Here is a 22,376-nt window from a genome sequence, read left to right on the forward strand (position 1 = left end):
GCCACTGAACCCTCGCCTGTTTCCTCTTTATGCGCTTTCACCACTATAGCCAAGAATGGGTTTATGTCGGTGAAAAATAACACTGCTGCACTTTACTTACCTGCTGTGTCAACTTTCCAGACAGTTAGACATAAGCAGCTAGGCTACTTCATCTCCAACGCATCATCCTTTTAATGGGCTTTCCGTGAAATATATGTTCTTTATAATAAGCATTTTCTTATTTTTCTCCAAAATGCCTGAGTTCATATCAGTAGATGAGTTTATCGCGGAGACTTTGGAGGACTACAGCTCTCCGACTACTTCTTCCTTCTTCACCAAAATGTCAAGTTGCAGAAATGCCGCCCACAATATCGAGGAGGTATGAAATTACACCTTTTATGTCCTGTTTCTTATTCAGTAAATGCGTCATGTTAAATACTTACCAACTGTCTTAGACAACTGTAAGTGTGAAGAATGATCACAATGCGTGCTATTCTGTCCCGTCCAACGTCAGGAGCGGGTCATATCTCTTTGTGAATATTTGTTCTGTAATATATTCCTTTGTTTAATTTTACAGCTGAATACTTCATTAAATATGTAGGCTTCCATATTTTACTCTTTGAACCCCTTGCTTCCAGCATTGATAGAGCAGATACTGATGCTCTTTGTCTTGTTGAATCCATTGAGCTGTGCGCATCCTATTTCCAAAAATACAAACACCGCGTTTGCGTTTTCAATGCAGCGTGAATTAAAGTATTGGTAATTATTCTATTTAAATAACCTGAGTGCTTTAAAACGATGTAATATTTTTAGTGCAAACGCAAATCTGGTGTTTTGGGGGGTATATCCTACTGTACACTACTATAGGGGGCTGTGGTGTAAGCCCAAGGGGGATCGTTCATTTTGTTTCTGATGTGTTAACTAAAGCATTTCGTTGTCGGTAAAATTAAAGCAGTCAGAAGGCTTAGCATTTTTCGTTTTTAGTCATCTTATAGTAGCCTAATGCATTTCACAATTTACTTCTTGTTTTGCCGCTTCCTCAAAGATCTTGTGATTCCTTATTAATCGCCTATTCCTCCTCGTGCGTCAATACGAGCTTCTTCTGTATTAAGTGCACGTGCTTATCACTCTATCCGTTCGCTCCATAAACAAACTACGCATAGGTTTTGGATTCTTGGATATTCTGAAGCTAATAAACCAGTCAACGAACACGACAGTGAATCGGGACATGTTTCAGGATCAACATCCTTTGTTGTTACACTGCTGTTAACCAATCATTGCATTCTTATTTTAGGGTCAGGGTTATGATTGACATGCTCTTTCAGGAACAGCACAGGATGTCGACTCATGAAGATACCTTAATATGATGCTATGTTACGTATGTTATATTTCAGTGCTATGTGTGTTGCTGAGAAGTGTAAATGGGCAAACATTATGCAAATACGCATTTTGCAAGCCGGATTTCACGCGCCGTTGAGCTGAGAACTGTGTCATAGCGCAATTCATAACCCAAAGCAAGCCAAGTAGGCTACGCGTTGCGCTGCGCGTCGGACATGCGCTCACGTGCTACGTTGTATGAGAAATTTGTAAATATTTCAAAGTGTTAGCCATGAAGCTGGGTTTTGTATTATAAATGATAAAAATATGAACAATTTCGAGAGATCATCGTGTTCCTAACAAAAAAATACTGTCCAGTCTTTTTATCCACACACCAAAAGATATTGACACCCTCAGATTGCACCAATTTGGAGTGTATAGCCTGCCATCACGTCGGTAACAATTGGATGATGATTGCTTTAATAAAAGCGACAGTGGAATGTGAAGTAACCATGGTGATGACGGGCTATGCAATACTCAGCCATACAAATTGAACGGTGCGCTTCATTACATGCTTGATTGTTTGGGTCACGTGTAACAGGATTGAAGTCTGAATATCTTCTGAGCTCATGCACAGCCTCAGGGGTTTTCCGGACAATGGTGGAAGAAGAGGTCTGAGTGGAGGTCTTTCCTCTAAACCCATTTAGAGTCGGCATTCCCTACTGTAGCCTAATCATAACTCCAGGCTTTAAAAACCTAATGTCTGATCTCAGATCAGACCTCATTAATGAAGGACACCACTGGTTAATCTGCTTTAAAGCCATCGACACAAATCCCACAGTTTGGGCAACCCCCTCTAAACACCATGACTCAGAGTAGGGTGAAATATAAGATGTGAAATCTTTAGCTGTTTGCTTGAGCCATAGAGCCGGTCCGACCAGTCTTATTTCAGCTTACTTTTTATTTGCCTTGTGCTGTTTACATTTACGAGGACATATTGAGGATACATTTAGAGGAATAAATTGCAACATACTGTTGATGTTCTTTGCTTTATTCTGGTGACCTTAATGCAGATAATGGGATCCCCCATAACAGAGTGCATGTTTGGTTCACGTGACTTGATGACAAAGAGCAAACCGGAGAGATTTCCCTGGACAATTGTGACGAGGGTTCAATACACACCCTGGCTCTCTTCAGCACAACATGGTGCTGGTGTGTTCCCATTAAAATGTTCTCAGTGTATGTTGTTGAAAGTAAATTGAAACTAGGGGCAATTTGGGATTAGCAGAGGCACGGGAGAGTAATAATGAAAGATAATTGAAGTGCTAGAATAATCTACCTCACCAATAGGGGCAGGCGACGCTGTAGTGTCATGCTTGTTTTTTTATGTACAGTGATGCAGACATATTCGTTCAGGGAATGGAGACACCCGATATTGCTATTGTTTGACCTCATTCCAGATCATTTGGTGAAAGAATTATAAACAAAGCCTTGGGGAGTTTTTCCTAAGGCTGTAGACTTTTCAAATAGTTCAGTTGTTTGTTTGTAGTATTGACCTTGCTCTGTGTGACCTTGTTTTCCCAAAGACCCAGCTAATTTCATTATTGTAAATTACTTTAGCACTTATTGTTTTAAAAACCAATTCAATCCACTCAGGTGGTGATTTCCCAAATGTAAACACAGTAGAAGGTTTACTTTTGTGTAATCTCGCATTTTCATTGCGACTACAATAACAATTCCGAAGAAAAACCGCAAGGTAACATTTAGTTTTTTTTCATGTACCAAGCATTGCTCTAGTTGAATATTCTTTAACTTTGAAACTTTTCTGGTATAATGTTTTTTTCAATCTGCTTCAAGCAGTCTGCTTTTGTTCCTATAATTTACACATGAATAAATATACGTTCCTTCATCAACAATGTTTTGCTAATAACAGGAAGTGAACAATCATGACTGAAAGACGTGGGCTTTATTGGTTCTTATTGGACCTCAAACTATTGTCTTTTCTACACTTGCTTTGCCACTTCAAATTATATCACCCTGAGTTTCTGGAGCAGGAAACTACAATTTCTACAATTTCGCTCAATAAACTATTGTGCCACCTCGTAGTCATTTTTTACTCACTATTATCTCTCTAGAAAAATGTTGAATTCTATCAATTTTAAGGGTTTAGATGAAAGCAGGAGATGGAGCAACTGCTGTCTGGGTAAAATCTATATTTGCACTTTGTATGATGACTTGAAATTGAAACTGGTTCACCAAAAATGAAACTTCGTCATTGTTTACTCTTTCATGCTGTGTTGTATGATTTTTTTGAAATACAAAAGATCAGAAAAACCTTTCTTTTTAATGATTGTGAATGGGGTCTGGGTCTTTATGTATTTTATACAATAACGTTTTACTTCAAATACTATTTCATATTCGTGTACAAACCACATATTTTTTAATAGTATATGGTGTGGGATTCCCGTAGGAACTAGCAAGTAAACCAACAACATTTTGGTCACAACCTCGTAAGTCCATCGCTTCCCCTGTCTATCATGACCGTGCCCAAAGTCTGTGCCTGTTTATCACTGCTGTTACTATATTCGATTCTGTTCTCTATGCTGTGAGGAATTTAACAATTTGCATTTTCATGTAATTGTACTGACTCCATACAAAGGGCACACTAAAAAGCCGAACATAGCTGCTGCTGTAAGAACAAAAGAGATCGGTTGGCTTTGCTGAGTACAGAATTCTTCTCACTCTGCCTAGTCAGGGGAATGGAAAAATGAGCCTTGAATGCGGTTCCAGGTGAAAAACAAGGCATTTAAAATGTTGACTGCGAAGCAAAATTAACACAGAGTGCCAAATGCTTCAAAAATCATCTTTAGAGAGCAATTAATACTGTAGTTGGCCAGTGCCTTTATTATTATTTAAGTGACAGGCACTGACTTTTCTGATATAAGTGACTCAATAAACAAAGACAAACATCTAAATGTTCCCATTTTCATAAGGATAGAAATGCATATTTTCAATAAACAATGCAAAATTGGTCGATAGGAAGTATTTTTGGACAGTAATCCTTCTCAAATCACTCAAAATATTCTCAATATAATACATAAGCAGTTCTGTTTTGCTTCACTGATGTGTTGCTTCAGTGACAGTTGACTCTTGCTCATCCTCTGATCGTTTTACATCATAACCGTCATGTTTCTTAATAGTCCATGCAGCATAAGAACTTCATTATGAGCTCTCTGAACTTATAACAGTGAATTACATTTGCCTCCTCACACGGTCACGTGTGACACCAATGAATATTCAATTGCTTATAACTCATTAGTGCTGGTCACTTTTTTAGAAAATGAAAACACCAAAGACACGAGTGTCACAGACACAGATGTTGTCGACAGGAAGAAGTCTCCATGGAAACAGGACTTTACATTTGCTAAAGTTGATTTCATCAAGGCCAAATCGAACAAAGTGTCAGGTTGAAGTCAGTTGGTGTTATGTCATTGTCATCTGTTTATAAGTGCACAAAAAACAGATTAAAGTCTAAATGTTGAAAAGCCTTACCACATATCGTCACTGTCCTTCTGAAAACTCGGATGTCCAAATTCGCTGTTTTTCAAGAAATAAAAAAATGACTGTATTTTTTTTATTATTAAATAATGTGCTGTCTGACAAGCACTTTTTAATACTTTTTTTAATTAGTTAGATTTTGCAAAACCTAGTGACAAATATAAACGGTGACTTATAATAATGATTTATGGCCAAAAAAAATCACGAAATATTTCATAAGTACAGCAGCAATATTTATAATCAATCTCTAGGTAATTCATTTTTCCTATTTATTTTGTAATATTAGCATTTGTCTATTATTCACAACAGGAAGAGTAAAAAATCTTAAATTGCTGTCCATTACAGTGTTTGAAATTTATCACCGAGTTCATTTACATTTTGTGTCGTATGCCTGTGTCAACATTAGACACCCATCAAACCTTTTGTCCATAATAGAGTGTTCAGTTTGATCCGCAGTGGCAGATCAACTCAAACTGGTGCAAACAAATTAATCTGCTTTGCCAATGGCTCATTGGGGGAAAACCCTCAAGGCTACAACCCAAAACCTAATTTTTAGTTAATAACAAACCTTCATAAAAATGTGATTATGCTAAATCACCTGTGGTTAAAAGATGAGCACAGTTTAGAGCAGCGGGCTGATGGGATATGAACCTAGGAAGTGTTATGGCCCTCCGTTCTGCACCCAGAGGAACAAACTGTTTATCCCGAGCAAAGGGAGAGATAATTGGAACAGACATCCACAGGAAATGCTGTTTCTTATTAAAACTGGAAAGAAACTAGGCTTTCGTTGACTTTCAGGGCAGTGCGTTTTCTAGTGGGCACTAGATAAAAAGGTTTGGGTATGTCATGTCCCTGTATTGCAACGTTCATTTCATTATTTTAACAGCACTGAGTCTGTTGTGGGAGCTTTTAAAATGTGCCATGCTAACCATTCTGAATCACAAAGAGCGATGCATCATGGTCTCGGCTGGCAGACTGTAAACAAGAATCTATGAAGCTGTTAATTAATTTTTCTCATTTGACGATTCTTGTTTGTTTGGATAAACACAACCATCAAACGTCATGCTTCAGTTGTTTCAGTCTGGAGAATAAAACTGTTACATAATGAATGTCACTAGCTTACATTGTACTCTCTAAGGCACTTGTTTTAAAACGAGTTTCATTCAGAACAAAAATAAATAATTCATGCAGCTTATTTAAAAAGAATAAGTCATGTTTTAATAAAGAGCAAAAGATGTGAAACTTCCCGTAAGCTTTGGTGATTACATAATCAATTGTTGAAACTGGTGCTTATGAAAAAGAACATTTCTTTGTGAAAGGAGCCGTTATGTTGAACGATGTGCTTTAAACTACTACATATTATTTCAACAAGCGATATTATCTCTAATTTCTTTTTCTTTCTTTCTAAGGCCTTAGACTCTGACCGCACGATCTTGCAGAAAATGAAGAAAACAGCCAAAGCAAAGCATATCTCTGGACAAGGTATCTTTAAGGCTCTCTTTAATGGTGATGTTTTAGATTTGCATTGCTTCAGTAGATTGTAAGCAGCATTTCTGCTTGCATTTTTGATTGACAGTATATGCAAAGCATTTCCTGCAGCCCAGCTGTGAATATGAATGAAATAAAAGCCGATGCCCCCTATGAGACCACTACCCATCAACTCCTCCCTCTGTTGAATTCTGCGTGCTCGAATGTGATGTTAAATGCTCGTTTTCTGGGTTTTTCACGGTTTCTGCTACATTTCTGTCTGTAATCTCCCCCCAGACCACATATCACATTTTGAGTCATACATCAATTCCATGGAGAAGTTGGCTGTGAATTTCCGCAGCAATGGAGAACAGGAAGTGGCCTCTGCCTTTAATAAGTTCGCAGAATTCTCCAAAGAACTTCTGACGCCAATGAAGAACTTGGTGAGGTGTATGTGGCATGAGGGGAGGGGTTTCTATTAGTATACTTGGCTTCTGTAAAATCCCCAAAAATGCTTTTAGTATTAGTCACGGTGTGGTTTTACAAGATAGGCCTTATCTGCAAACAAAAATATTGTCTCGCTTTCCTGTCCATAGTTTCTAATCCTTGCCCAGCATGATCCTATTACATTAATTTATAGCAAAACAAGTGTTTGATGTGGTTGTATGTGCACTTACATAAAGCTCGCTCACAGTGTCTGTTTTATACAATCTTTCATGAACAGTTAAAGAGTATGTTGCATAACATCAACTTCTTCCTGGACTCGCTTGTAAAAGGGGATCTGAAAGAGGTCAAAGGGGTAAGTTGAAATCTAGATGTCATAATGTCATGGGTGGGTCTGTAATGCATCTATGGTTATAAAATGTAGTATTTAAAAAAACTGGCAAAATCAAGAGTTTTTGATGGTGTTGGCAGAGTATGCTCAGCTTCAGTCTTCTCCTCCACTTTATAAAATGCATTTATGAGTCTTTTGGCAGATTATTAAGGATGCTATTGTAGATGCATTGTTGTAGTATGTTATCCCAGAATGCAACATGGTTTGGTCTATTACACAGATCATTTAAAACAAGCAAGAGTGTTTAATGTAACCAGATGACAATGAGACAGTTGATTATTGTGAGTTTGTCTATTCTCATTTTTTTTAAGATGGTTGAAGTTACACCTTGTTTTTTTCTCATCAGGACCTGAAGAAGCCGTTTGATAAGGCGTGGAGAGATTATGAAAATAAATTGTGAGTGTTTTTTTAAAGCTGACATCTGCTTGCCTGTGTATTTTTGACAAAGAGCTTCAAAAACAGACCTAAACAATGGAAAACACTTTATTTCTGCTCTTTGTCATAGGAACATTAATATGCGTGTGTGTTTGTATCACACATCGAACAATTTTAGAAACAGCTTAGGATCTATTTTCTTTAAACCTCCCATGAACATATCTGCCGCTCTTACTTGTTTTCATGTTGTATAGACGTCTGCGTTATTTCACACATTTATTAAAAGCCCTGGTGTCTTTGACCTTTCTCCTGTTTGTCTCAAATCTAAAAGCCTCTAACTGATACAAAAAAGATAATTTTGGTGACCTTAGACTTCTTCCTGTATCTTTATTTTGTTTTTGTAATTTCTGTTCTTCATTTATTTCGAATTCTCATAAACGTCCCGTTTCACTTCTTGCCCAATGCTTATGATTTTAACCACTAGCCCCCATTAAAAAACCTTTGTTCATGATGAGTATAACTGTTTGCTTTACTGACACAGTAAACACGCTGTCACATGCCCTCTGACCCCTTCAGCACTAAAATCGAGAAGGAGAAGAGGGAGTTGGCGAAGCAGTATGGTATGGTGCGGACGGAGGTGAGCGGAGGAGAGATTGCAGAGGAGATGGAGAAAGAGCGCCGGATGTTCCAGCTTCAGATGTGTGAGGTAAGATCCGCCCACATTTGTGTAATAATGCCACAGAGGACCTCAGACCTACAATATAATCATTAAGCAATGTTGAAGGATAAAAATCCCATTTTGATTCATTTTCTATCCAAAATGATTATGTAAAACTAGATTTGTTAAAAATATTTTCCATCTTTTCAAACAGTACCTTATCAAAGTAAACGAAATTAAGACCAAGAAAGGAGTAGACCTGCTACAAAACCTCATCAAACACTACCACTCTCAATGCAAGTAAGTCAACAAAAATTGCGAACACATTCTATAAAGATCCCTGTAAAGCAAAATAATCAGCCCACCACAACAGAGCTGTCTGATGGCATGAACCATGCCACAGCAAAATGCACAAAGTCAGCCACGTGAAACGAAATCTCTAGTTTGGCAGCACACCTGTGTCTACTTGCTACCATCAGAGTGTTAAATGCTGTTAAATGTGTCTGCGGTGTGACTGATTATCTTGCTTTATAGTGGCATCTCTCCTCCGTCCCTCCACTCTCAAGTGTCACGCTGTGTTGAGTGTGACTGGAACTCGAGAGGGTGAGAAGCCGTTGTGAATGAGAGAGAAAAGCGAGTAAAAAAGATGCTGCCTTGACAGCTGACGCTCTCGTGTTGTGGGGTTTGTTATTAAATGGGTCTCCACGGTCAGTTTCTTTCAGGAGTGTCTGGCTGCTACGGAGAAGCTCAAGCAGTACATCGATGCCCTTACGGGACAGCTGAATTCTGTGAGTTATTCTGTGCTTTGTGTTTTTGGCCAGTCAGTTATGGCACAAAGAATGTGAGGACTCAAAGACAATGAGCCACAATCACAATTGAATCAATTACATTCTGTTTTGAAGATTTTCGTTTGGATTATTTATCATTTTAATCGCGCTCCAGTGTCGTCACCTGACATTTCATATGATAATTCAAAGTACTCAGGGAGAAATGAGGAAAGGTCACAATGCATAAAAAAGACTTGAAATCCAAATAAAAATGTGACCCAGTCTGTGAAAATTAAGCTAAAGTATTCATCTTTATTAAATAACGACAATTAAAGTTTGATTTCATCCATTTATTTCACCATGATTTCAATTTTTGTCATGGCCTTAGTCAGTATTAAAGGGACAGTTCACCCTAAAATACAAACTCTGTCATCATTTACTCACCTTCGAGCTGTTCCAAATCTGTATACATTTCTTTGTTCTGATTAACACAGAGAAATATATTTGGAAGAATGTCAGTAACCAAACAGTTATTGGACCCTATTGACTGCCATAGTAGGAAAAATTACTTTATATTTTTTTGTTCTGTTGAACACAAAAGAAGATATTTGTAAGAATGTAGGACAGTAATTGTACTTTTTCTTACTATGGTAGTCAATGGTGGCCAAGAAATGTTTGATTAAAAGCATTCTTCCAAATTTATGTGTTCAACCAAACAAAGATGTTTGTACAGGTTTGGAACAACTGTTCCTTTTCAAAAAAATAATAAAAGCACTCTTAAAATCCTAAGAAAACACTTAAAATGCTTAGATGTGTTTACTGTAAAACAGGACAAAATATTGATTAAGAAAATGATTTATTGCTGTGCATTCATACAAACAACATGAACTTGTGTGTATATGAGGCATGGTCATATGAGAGCAGATCTGTATTCAGAGCACAATTCTCTCCGCCGCAATAAAGCTCGGGATGAGCAACACATTTGCCCCAATCACTCAGTCCAAGCTGTCCTACATATCTCAATTTTATTCCCATCAGTGATCCTTTGCATCCTTAGTTCATCTAACCACATGTGTCTCATACTCGGTGATAAGATCTCTCATGCACATGCAGTAAAATGCTTTCTGTATATATCATCCTCCATCTGAACATGATTCATATAGTTTCTTTAATCTTGTCCTAAGTACTTGCTTTATTTAACTTCGATCAATAGTTCTAGGCTAAAAATTCATAATCTCAGTTCATGCATGACCCCACTGATGTAACTCATATTGTGGTATAATTGATGCTTGCTCAACCAAAAATAGGAATTCTGTCATCATTTATTCACCCTCATGTTGTTTAAAACCTGTGGAACTCAAAAGAAAATATTTTGAGAAATGTCCATGTTTGTTTTATGTCCACACAAGGAGTCTAGTGTTATTTGGTTACCAATGTTCTTTTGTGTTCTGCAGAAGGAAGAAAGTCATACAGGTTCGAAATGACATTAGGATACATAATTATTCTATTACTAGAATTATTAAGTTATTATTACTTTATCATATTTTATATTATAAATTTACATTTTCTGTAGTTATTAAAGCACCAAATTTTTAATCTAGACCACAGAGCTTTGTTACTATGATCACGGCGCATCAAGGTTTCCAGCCTCCGCCGCTCTTTTTATCACCCCTACATACAATCAGTAAGAAAATCAGCGGCTTAAGGGTTTTCTAACACCGAATCTCGGTTAAAGACAATTTAGCGGTTGATAAAGCAGACGCTCTGTTCAGCTGTAGCGATGCTGTGAATGACAGACATCTTAATGAAAGGTGCATTGTCTCGCCCAAAGCCCAAGCCATCACGGTCAGAAAAACACGGCTAGTGGAATGTGTGTGGGATGTGTTTGGAGCAATTAAACAGGGAGTTTGTGCACGTGTGGGTTTATACAGATCAAACACAAGCAGGACGAAGAGAAAAGACACCTCTGTTTGCTTCGAGATCAGCTCAGACCTGCTCTGCAGCCTGAATTTAAAGAGGTAAAGAACGACACCCGTTTCACACTTCGCTCGTGCTTAATTTGCACACCCGTTTTTTTCTGCTTTTAGCTTTGCTGCGAATATCTCATCCCTGCTGTCACCTCTCACATTCCAAGCTGTTCAGCTAAACAACTCTAAACCACTTTATCTTCCTTTTCATATGACCTCAAATTGTACACTGTAAACGTTTTTGCTGTAGCTAGTTGACAGTAACTTACTGTAGATTTATATTTATCTAATTTTCACATTTACTACATTTCTAATTTTGGTTCCCAGAATGCTTTGCATGAGGCTGTTATTTTATAGTTTTTTTTCTGTAAGGATAAAGACTTGTTAATGTTTAATGATCATTTATCTTTGAACAAACTGTTGCCAGTAAATTACATAAATGTAAATCTATAGTAAATTACTGGCAAACTGCTGCCAGTGTACTGTATGGTATAGTTTTACTGAAGCCCTATACTTTTAAGGGTTAGTTGTCTCACAGTAAAGTTGTCACAAGGGATAAATCTATTAACTATATAATATAGTATATGGTATTTAACTATTCACTGTTTTTAAACCCGCAATAGACTGGGGTTCCAGTAAAATACCGTAAAATAACAGTTTTGTCACAAAATTGGGTAACACTTTACAATAAGGTGCTATTTGTTAACAATTAGTTAATGCATTAGCTAACATGAACTAACGATGAACAATACTTCTACAGCATTTATTAAGATTTATTAATATTAATTTCAGCATTTAGTACATTATTAAAATCAAACGTGGTCACTGTTTACATTAGTTAATGCACCATGAACTAACATAAATAACTGCATTGACATGAACTAACATTGACACGGATTAATAAATGCTGAAAACTAAATTGTTCATTGTTAGCTAATGTTAGCTAATGCATTTACTAATGTTAACTAATAGCACCTTATTGTAGTTAATTGTTTTTGTCATGTTTTTCTTGTAAATTTGCAGTATTTTTCTTTAATTTGCAACATCTATACGTAAAACATCTACAAAAAAAATACGTTATACTTGCAAAATCTGTAACAGTAAAATACTGTAAATTTACAATTTTTTTACAGTGTATATTAACGTTTAAAGTATGTGACTTGGCTTCATCTATTGTGTGTGACTACAGTATGTTTAACCCACAGCAATCTTTTTTTCTTGTTTTATCCAGCACTATTGATTTTCCGATTTACTTAGAAAAATCAAAGTCATTTTATATGTCAGTGTGTGGAGGTGTACGTTATGTCAGGGTAATGAATAGATAGGGTCTTATGGAGTTATTTGTTAGTCCTATTCAAGTGTTTAATGGGATCACTGTACATTTTTTAGTTAATATTATTTTTTTTAAATTGTCTGAAATTACTGTGACGATCCGCTTTTAACATAATTGTCTTTCTAAATGCTTCACCGACAACAACAAGCAATCGAGGAGAGTAAGTATACGAGACTTGAATTTGCATGCAATGTTACTGAGCTGCTCTAATTACCCATAAACACTTGCATGTGTACTGTCACCTCGCATGTGCTCCACAACCCACTTTAGTTGCAAAAAGGACTTGATGTGCAATATATTCTGACATTCTCTTGAAATGCAACACTTTGTTCAACATATCTGAGTCTGTATTTTTTCTGAAAGCTGATATTAATGTTGTGCCCAATGCATGAATGAGATTCATCTGCTGTCTTTTCCCTGCATATATTAACCCCCATAAGTGTCAGACGGGACTTCCCCTTACTATTAACACTTCTCTGCATGAATAACATATATGTTTGTGATATCCTCTCCCTGCATGATACACATGGACAAACCATGAATGTACTACAATAAATTATTTATGGTTTTGTGCAGGATTCTCTAACCAGACAGGCTGTATACAGCATGCACCAGCTTCAAGGCAACAAGCAATATGGTACTGAGAAATCAGGCTATCTGTACAAGAGGAGTGATGGGTAAATGAATTATTACTGTTGTGGTTTTTACACAGTGATGCATACGGTCCTCATGTTGTTTTAATATCTGTTCCCGGACATCTGAGTTTAAGTAGGGCATCCTTCAAACGTGACGTTTAATCCAGTCGTTCATTAAGATTTTCCTGATAAATCCTTTCGGAAGTGCTCTTAGTCAGCGTTTCAAATGATGCAAGCGTGATGGAAAGTCGTGTTAATGGACTGTACAGCCGTGTTGATAGAGAGGTAAATGATGTGCATGTTGTGCTCTGTTTTTATTTCTCTGATAGGTTGAGGAAGATGTGGCAGAAGAGGAAATGTACCGTGCAGAACTGCTATCTCACCATCGCTCATGGAACTGTGAGTGCGGACATCACTCTTAGCAAATTTAGCAGACCACAGTCTCTTCCAAATGGTCTTGTGTTGGATTCTGGTTATGCTTTGATATATGGGCAATTTCAGAGATATGGATGACATTTTTAGTCAAAACTTGAAATATATATTCTCAGAGGATGTTTTTATGACCAATATATTGAATCATCTGTTTGTATTTTACTAAACCCCTGATAATAGAATCCAGACATCAGACATCACCATGCACAGGTTTTCTGTTTTAAAAGAGGGTAAAATGTATTTAAAATGTAAATTATGCATTATGGATGTGACAAGAAAGTGTGCATGTTTTTGAGAGAACACATACTAGGATTTCCATGAATTAAAATGCACAGACCAGAAGAAATAATACCCAACAAAATGGAGAAGCGAAAGCTCTTCGTAAAAAATAAATCGTTATTTTATTTTAATTTTCATGTGCCTATTTATGATCTTACGATACTGTACCAGTTGAAGTATTACGATACCAAGTAGTATCACGATGCTGTGCCATGTTCATAATGGAAATCTACAAAATAAACCAAATTTCCTTAATACACAGATCTAAATGAAACATTTTGTATTTACTAGAGTAAACTGTATTATACTGGACACTACAATATTTTTGTAGTATTAACTATAGTAATTTGATGAATTGTATCAAATATATGAACTATGGTAAGTATACTCTACGTGGGAGCTACTTCAAATGTGTAACAAATTACATTTTTACAGCAATGTTTATAAAGGGAAATGTAATGCTTACTTTAAACGTGAAACTAAAACGGCCAGTAGGTGGCGACATTTTCTTTGAGCCAGTGAATCGTTCAACCAATTAGTTCAAAACGACTGATTTATTCAAGAATGAAGCAAGTGACTCAACTGAATCATTATCTCGGACAAAACACGGACTCATTTTAGTAGAGAAACAATTCACCTTCATGACTATGGAAAACTGTGCTTTAAAAACAAAACAAAAAAAGCTTTAAAAACATTAAGAGACTTCACATTGGCATTTAAACAACCAAATTGACATCTGACCTATCAGTATGAAAAAACTTGACTTTATCTTAAGGTTGACATATGCTTGATATTGCCCATATCTCTAGTTTTAGAACATTTAGTATGCAAAAAAACAAAATTATGTGATTTTTTTGGAAGGTCAATTTTTAATATCAGTGATAATTTTTTTTGAATGGAAAAAAAAACACTCATGTACTTTGTTGTCTCCTCATTGCAGCCTAATAAACCACCGGCTAAGCTGAACCTCCTCACCTGCCAAGTCAAACCCAGTTTGGAAGACAAGAAATGCTTTGACCTCATCTCACGTGAGTAAACCACACACCGTCGCACACATTCTTATATTCACCAACTTAATGTGATATAATGGCAATAATAATCAAAGGAACATCTCAGGATCTTCAAGCAGTATACAGTACCAGCTTCAGTCGAATGCGTAATCGTATCTGTGTGTATCCATGCATCATTCTAGCCTCAGGTCTCTAATGCCTTTATTGTGTTATATAACAGTGATGACACAGTTTCAGCCCCACATTAGTTTTTATGACTAAAGGCAGGTGATTCTAAAAACAGGGCTGTTTTGAAATGCACAATGGAGTGTTCGAGCTTGGGCACAAATTGTTATTTTTTTTGCCGCTGGTATTTAATAAGGGATCTCAAACCTGTTTTATCTCTCCTGATCGTTTGCTGGTTACACATGAGCTTGTGACAGCAGAGCATACAAAATGTGACGTTTGCTTTTTTTCTTTTTCCTTTAGATAATCGCACTTACCATTTTCTAGCAGACTACGAGTCTGATTGTTTGGCGTAAGTGTTTCTTTTGTTAATTCCACAGAAATAAATTCTCAAAATTTAACCTGCTCCTATTAGCTCGTAAGACTCCTATTGGACACAAAAATAGTTCGCCTGTTATTCACCCTCATGTTGTTTAAACCCTGTATCTGACTCTTTCTTCTGTGGAACACAAAAGAAGATATTTTGAAAAATGTCTTAGTGGTTTTGTGTCCATATAATGGAAGTCAATGGGAGCCAGTGTTGTTTGGTTACCAACATTCTTCTAAACATTTCAAGAACAAATTCTCTCACACACTATCCCGATTTGACCTTTCCATCTTGACTTGACTAGTACTCACTTCTTTATGTAGCTCTGATGTGGCTGTCTGTATTACGATTGAAGTGTTTTCCTGTGCAAGATCACAGCACTCACTTCCATCTTCAGATAAATGCCAGAGGTGAAGAGGGGCAGGTGACAAGATTATTGATAGCACAATATACACCTCGCCTTTTCAGAAATACATTTAATAGGGCGTATTCACTATTCCAGCAATCTGCACAAAGCCTGTATAGGGTGCATATGAAGTAGAGAAAGTGGGCTGATTCACATGCTTAAGAGGAAGGGGCATATGCCACAGCGGTGCTTACTGAATCCCCCGAGCTATGTCTGAGGGCATCTTCTCATTAACTGCACATGAACTCTATTCTAACCCCTTAGAGCAGGAAAAGTATTAGTCACAGATGACTTTTTAATGCATGGTACATCTTTTAGCTGCACTGGAGCAAAAGATCTGAATGCTATTGTCGCCCTCTAATGGTTATCTTTGGTATTGCACTAAAATTTAGGTGGATATCAGTGCTGACAAACAGTAAGCAAGAAGCTCTTAATGTGGCTTTGGATGAGAGAAGATCAAGTGGAGAAAACAGTGTTGAGGATCTCACACGAGCCATTACTGAGGATATTTGCCGCATGCCTGGAAACAATGTTTGCTGCGACTGTCGGGCACCAGGTACATATAAGTACTAAAGTATTAGTTTTTTGGACATGTGTTCATGAAAAAGCATCCCATTATTTATAATCGCCCTTAAACACCAGAATACATACCCCCAAGGGTTCTTCAAGCAATTCTTAAACTTTCAAAATTTGTACCCAAATCTTTTATTTATTTTCATTTTTGCTAATAATATATTTTAAATATATGTACAGCATTTATTTAATCAATGTAAAATTCAATATTAATTCTAATGTTTTTTTTTACAAATACCATTATGAACCTAATTTTTTAGTGCAATACTCATTTTAAATTGTTAGTCATCCTGAGGCGCTCTTAGAACTGAAGCCCCCTTGTGGGCCATCACAAAGGGCCAGGTTCAAACCGAGCTGATCGTACAATAACCTCCAAAAGGCCCTCAATTGGTCATTAGTTAGATATAGAAATTCATGGTTTACACAAACTGTGTTTACAGGGCAAACTAATAATAGCCTATTTAATCTGATAATGGCACAAAAGCTTTCAATGTGTGTATTTAATAAACCTCTTATTTATTTATTGATAATTCATTGACTGATAACCGAATAATATCTGTTTAGATCCGTCTTGGATCTCCATAAACCTGGGGATCCTGACATGCATCGAGTGCTCAGGAATCCACCGGGAGATGGGTGTGCATTGTTCACGCATTCAGTCACTTGCTCTGGACAAACTGGGCACTTCTGAATTGCTGGTAAGGTTTTACATTGAACAACAATATTGAGATTAGGATTATTATATAATGCTTGCACTGTTTCTCGTAATCTATCTCGTAAATTTGTCATAAATTGCTTGCACCTTACATGAATGTTGTTCGTAAATAGAAAATAGTTTTTTATTTTTAATAACGGTTTCCGATGTTTTCACCCATCACCCACAGATTTATGGCTGTATTTCTCTCATTTGCTCTTTAGTTGGCAAGATACGTTGGAAATGCAGGTTTTAATGATATTGTGGAGGCCAATCTTCCCAATCCTTCAGTGAAGCCTTCAGCAGACAGTGACATGTGAGTGATGAGCAGCCCTGTTGTTCTTTAAAGTGTCAGAGAATGATGGTTTGGTTAGGCAAAGTCCCCACAATGAAGTAACTTGTGTTGTGTGTGTGTGCACGCGTTTGTGTGTGTGTGTGTGTGTGTGTGTGTGCGTGTGCGTGTGCGTGTGTGTGCGTGTGTGTGTGTGCGTGTGTGCAGGGCTGAACGTAAAGACTTCATACTCTCAAAGTATATGGAGTGGCAGTTTGCTCAACGTACTGGCGGCTCACCAGAAACGAAACGTAAATGTCTCCAGGATGCTGTGCGCTGTCGAAATGTTTTCAGTCTGTTACAACTGCACACTGCTAGAACAGACCTCAGTCAACCACTGCCATGCCCCCTACAGGTCAGAAAACACACATACATGTCTTGCATCTTACTAATGCAGATCTTGGGTCCTCCCTTAGACATTTGAAGGTGCTGTGTGTACATTTTTTGGAGGGTCGTATTGACAGAAATGCAATATAATATACATATGTCTTCAGAGGTGTATAAAGTTCTTACATATTGCGGGTCCCCTTGCATGGAATTCGCCATGTTGTTTCTACAGTAGCCCTAAACGAAAAATCTGCTCTACAGAGCGCGTTTTGTAATACATTATAATTCTTTGACAAAGAATAAAATGAATGAAAACGTGGTGACGTCTTAGTTCTATGTCAGCCACCATAGTGCTTTGAAAGGCACGTGGGAGTGAGCCATTGGTTGCAATTCGCAACCTCACCACTAGATGTCGCTAAACACTGGATCTTTAATAACCGAATGGCCTGTTTTGGAATTCTGTTTTCTAAAACAGGAAAAGGGGGAGACTGCACTACACCTAGCCGTCCTGTTGGTTGACAGGACATCGTTGCATGTGGCCGACTTCCTGTTCCACAATTGGTAAGTTAAATTATAATGATATCTGTATTCTGAAAACCTTGAAGCAATTGCTGCAAAATCAGTTTGTATTAAATACTGAGCTAGTGTACTGAGATAATACAAATTCTGTGTCATGCATACAACTAACATACAACTTTAAAGTCGAGCCTTAGGTCAGAATTCTGGATCGTGCGAGGGAGGTGATGGAGAATATCCAACCATCATGGATGAACATTTAGCAGCTGGAACATTTCAGAGGAGGTTAAAATGCTCCTCTGGGATATCAGACTTAGCTGGTTCCAGTTATTACTGCTTTCCTTAAAGTTTTGTGTGGGTTTAAGAGCCTGAAAGAGAGAATGAGAGCTGGAGAGCTATTAAGCCAACTTTAATAACAGACACGGATGTATATGATCTTCATTTTCTTTTTCTCCTGTCTTCTGTTTCAGTAATAATCTGGATGCACAGACTGTGAATGGAAATACTGCTTTACATTACTGCTGTCAGCACAATAAAATCGAGTGCCTTAAACTTCTGCTTCGAGCCAAGGCCAACACACATATCAGTGAGTCACGATCAACTCCAAACATAAAAAAGACGTTTTTGCTTTCAGTTATTTAATGCTTGATAAGCAAAGTAAAAAATATAAATCAATAACTGCCTAAACAACTTAACCAAGATAAGTAACCTAGACAGGCACATTTTTTTCCAAGCATTTTTTTCTGAACATTCAACATTATTTTGTCACAAGACAATTTGACGTTTATAACGTGACACCATGAATGAAATGAACACTCAGGTGGGCTTGTTTTGGTTTCTATTGCTAAATAAGCTCAAAATATTTCTTGTTTTTGAACTTGTTTTTTTCATTTTGCATAAGCACCCCTACATTTAAGCATTTTATTGATCAGATCATAAATGTCGAGTGTATTCGCTTTCAAATGATGCATGGTTTGTGATAGTTGGTTGAAAAATAATATAAAACAAAGGTAAATGCAGACAATAAAAAAACATTTTCCATGGGCCCTGTGCGTGTTAAGGTGTTAACTCACTGTAGTCATTTGTATTGCTTTGATTATGGATTTATGTATATGCTTTTTTGAGCTTTAATATTCTGAGTTCCGTATAAGATGTCATTTATTATAAAACTATTTGAGTTCAGGTTAGAAAAAAGTCATAGTCATCAGTGATGACGAGTGATATGATAGAATTTATCATAATTTGATCAAAGTATGATCATTTTCATCTTTCAGTGAACTAATCTCTAAACATAAGTGTTAATACTGAACATGTGTCATTATTAGTGTTTTATTAGTGACTGTTCCCAGTCATTGTTAAATGATCCTGTTCAGCCTCCTGACTGTCTGCTCGGCTGTAGATTCATACTTCCTTTAGAGATGTTTATTACAGAGGAGAGTGATCGTTGTGCTGATGATAATTGCTGTTCTGTGATAGATAATGAGAATGGAGAGACAGGGCTGGACGTGGCTCGCAGACTGAAGCACACACTGTGTGAGGAGCTGGTGAGTCCATTCAAAGCTCTTTCACTCTCAAAAAGGATGTGTTCATTATTAACACATTTTTTAGGTGTCATATTGTGTTGATTGTGTGGTAAATAAATTAAAAGGTACAACACAAGGTTGAGTTAAAAATAACACAAAATGTGTTGTCCAGACATTTTTAAAGGACTCATCGTATGAGCACTTTCAACAAGTTGGTATGATTTATTAGGGTCTTCATGAAATGTCTGGAACATATTTTGCTTAAAAACACTCAATGGCTGTGTAAACAAAACCCTTTTTGCCTCGTCAAAAAAGCTATGCTCACAGCAACCCGTTTTGGTGCATGTCTCTTTAAATGATAATGAGTTACAGCGCACCCCACCCCCCTTCAGTCCGGCGAGTCAACACAACACACGTGTGGTACTGCCATGGCAATGGTTTAGCTAAATTATGTTTCCTGAACTCCTCTGCGGTTAGTTTCATTTTAAACGTCTCAAATCATTCGTCCGGAGGCTAAAAAATCCGTCACAGCAATCAGCGCATCCTAATGCGCTCACGTTGTGCGTGTATGCCCGCCTAAAATCCACGGAATGCGCACCTGCAGATCTCAGCGGATTACGTGGATTTTAGCGCTTGTCGTTGACAAGTTATAACGTTACAAGCAAGACGTGAGACCATAACTAGTACTGTGACAGATTTTTCAGTCTAAGGACGAATGATTTGAGACGTTTAAAACGAAGCTAACCGCAGTGTTCTCCCCTGTTCATTAGCAAAACAAACATCTTGCCGCAGCTGAACATATTAACGCACATAATGTATTAACATACATACAGCTAAACTCCAAGTGCCCATTTGCCAAATAACATATAAATATAGAGTAAGTTTAACACTGGCTTTGAATGTTCTATTTAGTTTGTGACTGACTTAGGTCCCTTCGCTATCGTATGCTAACGCTATCCTCCTATATATACGCTACATGTACGTCAATTCAGACTGTTGATAAATATTACTTACATCGACAGTTTTGTCTCGTTCAGTTTGTCTCGATCCCTCTTGAGGAACAACTTTGAAGCTAATCCTGCTTGTACTGTCCCAGGTTGATAAAGCACTCCGCCTTGAAGTGATTCATGCAAACAAGCAGGTTTTACTTATGGTTTCTGAGGGATTTCCACTAAAAATAAAATGAATCCACTCCTGTCTCTTCTGAGGTTAGGACTCTGTGCAGCGGCTACATTGCATGTTGTCCACGAACTTTAGCCATGGCGTCACGTACACCGCTTGTGAAAACAACAATGGCGGCAGCGCCGTGGGTGGAATTGTGTAGATTAAGGGGCGGTAATATTATAATAAGATCCTACTTTTACGTCACAACAGGAGCGAAATCTGAACGGCTCCATTTCTCACATGCTTGCAGGGAAAGGCTTATCAAAACAAACTTACTGGGATCTTGTTTTTCACATTTTCTGGGTTGCTAGATGCACCGGGGACCCGATTATAACACTTAAACGCAGAAAAAATTGGATTTTCATCCGATGACTCCTTTAAGACATTCTTATGGGTGTATTTTAGCTTTTTAACACACTTTAAAATATTCATGCTCCAGTCATATGATGTAATGTGTTCAGATCCACCAATCACAGACCAACCAGTTCAACATGCACGTGCACGTGGAATATGAGTGGAGATTACGGCAGGATGACCTTTATGAGAGTGATGATGATCTTGATGAAAAGGTGACCACAGAACACTATACTTCAACTTCAAAGAATAGTTCACCCAAAAAATTTAATTCTGTCATCATTTATTCACTCTCATGTCGTTCAAAACCTGTATTAGACTCTTTCTTTTGTGAAACACAAAAGAAGATATTTTGAGAAATGTGATATTTTGGTTTCGTGTCCATACAATGGAAGTCAATAGGGGCCAATACTGTTTGCTAAACAATATTCTTCAAAATATCTTCTTTTGTGTTCTACAGAAGAAAGAAAATTATATACACATTTTATTTGTGTATCATACAATTTGTTTTGGGAGTTAAACACTGATGTTCCTTACGTTGTGTTTTGTAGCTGGGTCCGGTGAAGAAGGAACGCTTAGGACGGCCGTTCAGCCTGTATCAGAGTAGCGCCGCTTCTCAGGGAGCTGGAGGAGGGGGGCTGTTTAATGTGGGTCGGAGGCTGGCGATGGCACGGGGAGACAATAAGCTCGAAGTGTACACCATTCCCAGCTCTCAAACCCGCAGCCTTGACAGTCCACCGCCACCGCCCCCTTCATCACCCGCACCACCACTTCCACCCAGAGTGAAAGGTAAGTAACCTCTTCTCCTCTGTTCTTCTCTCTTCTCACAATTGGTCTGTTTACTCTCCTCGTGTTTTTTCCAGCTCCAAACGTCCCTCCTCCTCCTCCCCCTCCTTTGAGCTCACCTGACGACTGGTCATCCCATGAAGTTAGCAGCAGTATGAAACGAACACCTCCTCCCCCCCTTATCATCCGACACAAGCGCACCTACTCTGAGCCTGCCCCTCAGGTGCCCCCCAGCCCCCACTCTACACATCAAGGACCAACAGGTATGAACAAAGTCTGATATGCCGTAGGCCGCTGCATGCCGGAGTCAGACACAAGATTCCCACAGTCATTGAAAACCTGATAAACCAGGAATTAAAAACATTTAGGAAAGTCATGGAAATTTGTTTAGTATGTATCATTTTCTAGTTCTGCAAAGCTCTAAATTTAAGAAATGAATGCAGACCTTCCGTGCGGAAAACCCAATTCTCTATTGGTTTTAAGGCAAGACGCAAGTGTTGTTATCGGGGAATAACTTACCTTGGAATATCTTGCCTATTAGAATCAAATATTGTACAG

General features: G+C 37.7%; 1 protein-coding gene across 2 annotated transcripts in view; it reads left to right on the top strand.

Moving 5' to 3' along the window:
* Positions 1 to 22,376, top strand: part of unm_sa1614 (un-named sa1614) — a 26,042-nt gene continuing 3,666 nt past the window's right edge. Inside the window, exons 1-24 of one of the 2 annotated variants that reach the window (XM_057361308.1) lie at positions 1 to 358; positions 6,264 to 6,336; positions 6,619 to 6,764; positions 7,046 to 7,120; positions 7,503 to 7,552; positions 8,108 to 8,237; positions 8,404 to 8,489; positions 8,902 to 8,977; positions 10,888 to 10,974; positions 12,405 to 12,416; positions 12,833 to 12,933; positions 13,221 to 13,290; positions 14,543 to 14,630; positions 15,081 to 15,129; positions 15,943 to 16,106; positions 16,688 to 16,821; positions 17,042 to 17,133; positions 17,317 to 17,503; positions 17,951 to 18,036; positions 18,462 to 18,577; positions 19,468 to 19,535; positions 21,140 to 21,247; positions 21,584 to 21,821; positions 21,896 to 22,081. In XM_057361308.1, coding sequence (XP_057217291.1) covers positions 194 to 358; positions 6,264 to 6,336; positions 6,619 to 6,764; positions 7,046 to 7,120; positions 7,503 to 7,552; positions 8,108 to 8,237; positions 8,404 to 8,489; positions 8,902 to 8,977; positions 10,888 to 10,974; positions 12,405 to 12,416; positions 12,833 to 12,933; positions 13,221 to 13,290; positions 14,543 to 14,630; positions 15,081 to 15,129; positions 15,943 to 16,106; positions 16,688 to 16,821; positions 17,042 to 17,133; positions 17,317 to 17,503; positions 17,951 to 18,036; positions 18,462 to 18,577; positions 19,468 to 19,535; positions 21,140 to 21,247; positions 21,584 to 21,821; positions 21,896 to 22,081 — 2,587 coding nt within the window. In that variant the 5' untranslated portion in view covers positions 1 to 193. The remainder of the gene's footprint in view (positions 359 to 6,263; positions 6,337 to 6,618; positions 6,765 to 7,045; positions 7,121 to 7,502; positions 7,553 to 8,107; positions 8,238 to 8,403; positions 8,490 to 8,901; positions 8,978 to 10,887; positions 10,975 to 12,404; positions 12,417 to 12,832; positions 12,934 to 13,220; positions 13,291 to 14,542; positions 14,631 to 15,080; positions 15,130 to 15,942; positions 16,107 to 16,687; positions 16,822 to 17,041; positions 17,134 to 17,316; positions 17,504 to 17,950; positions 18,037 to 18,461; positions 18,578 to 19,467; positions 19,536 to 21,139; positions 21,248 to 21,583; positions 21,822 to 21,895; positions 22,082 to 22,376) is intronic. The other variant, XM_057361309.1, reaches the window with a different exon arrangement.

This window comes from Triplophysa rosa, linkage group LG20, assembly GCF_024868665.1.
Source record: "Triplophysa rosa linkage group LG20, Trosa_1v2, whole genome shotgun sequence".
In the NCBI taxonomy this organism is placed as follows: domain Eukaryota; kingdom Metazoa; phylum Chordata; class Actinopteri; order Cypriniformes; family Nemacheilidae; genus Triplophysa; species Triplophysa rosa.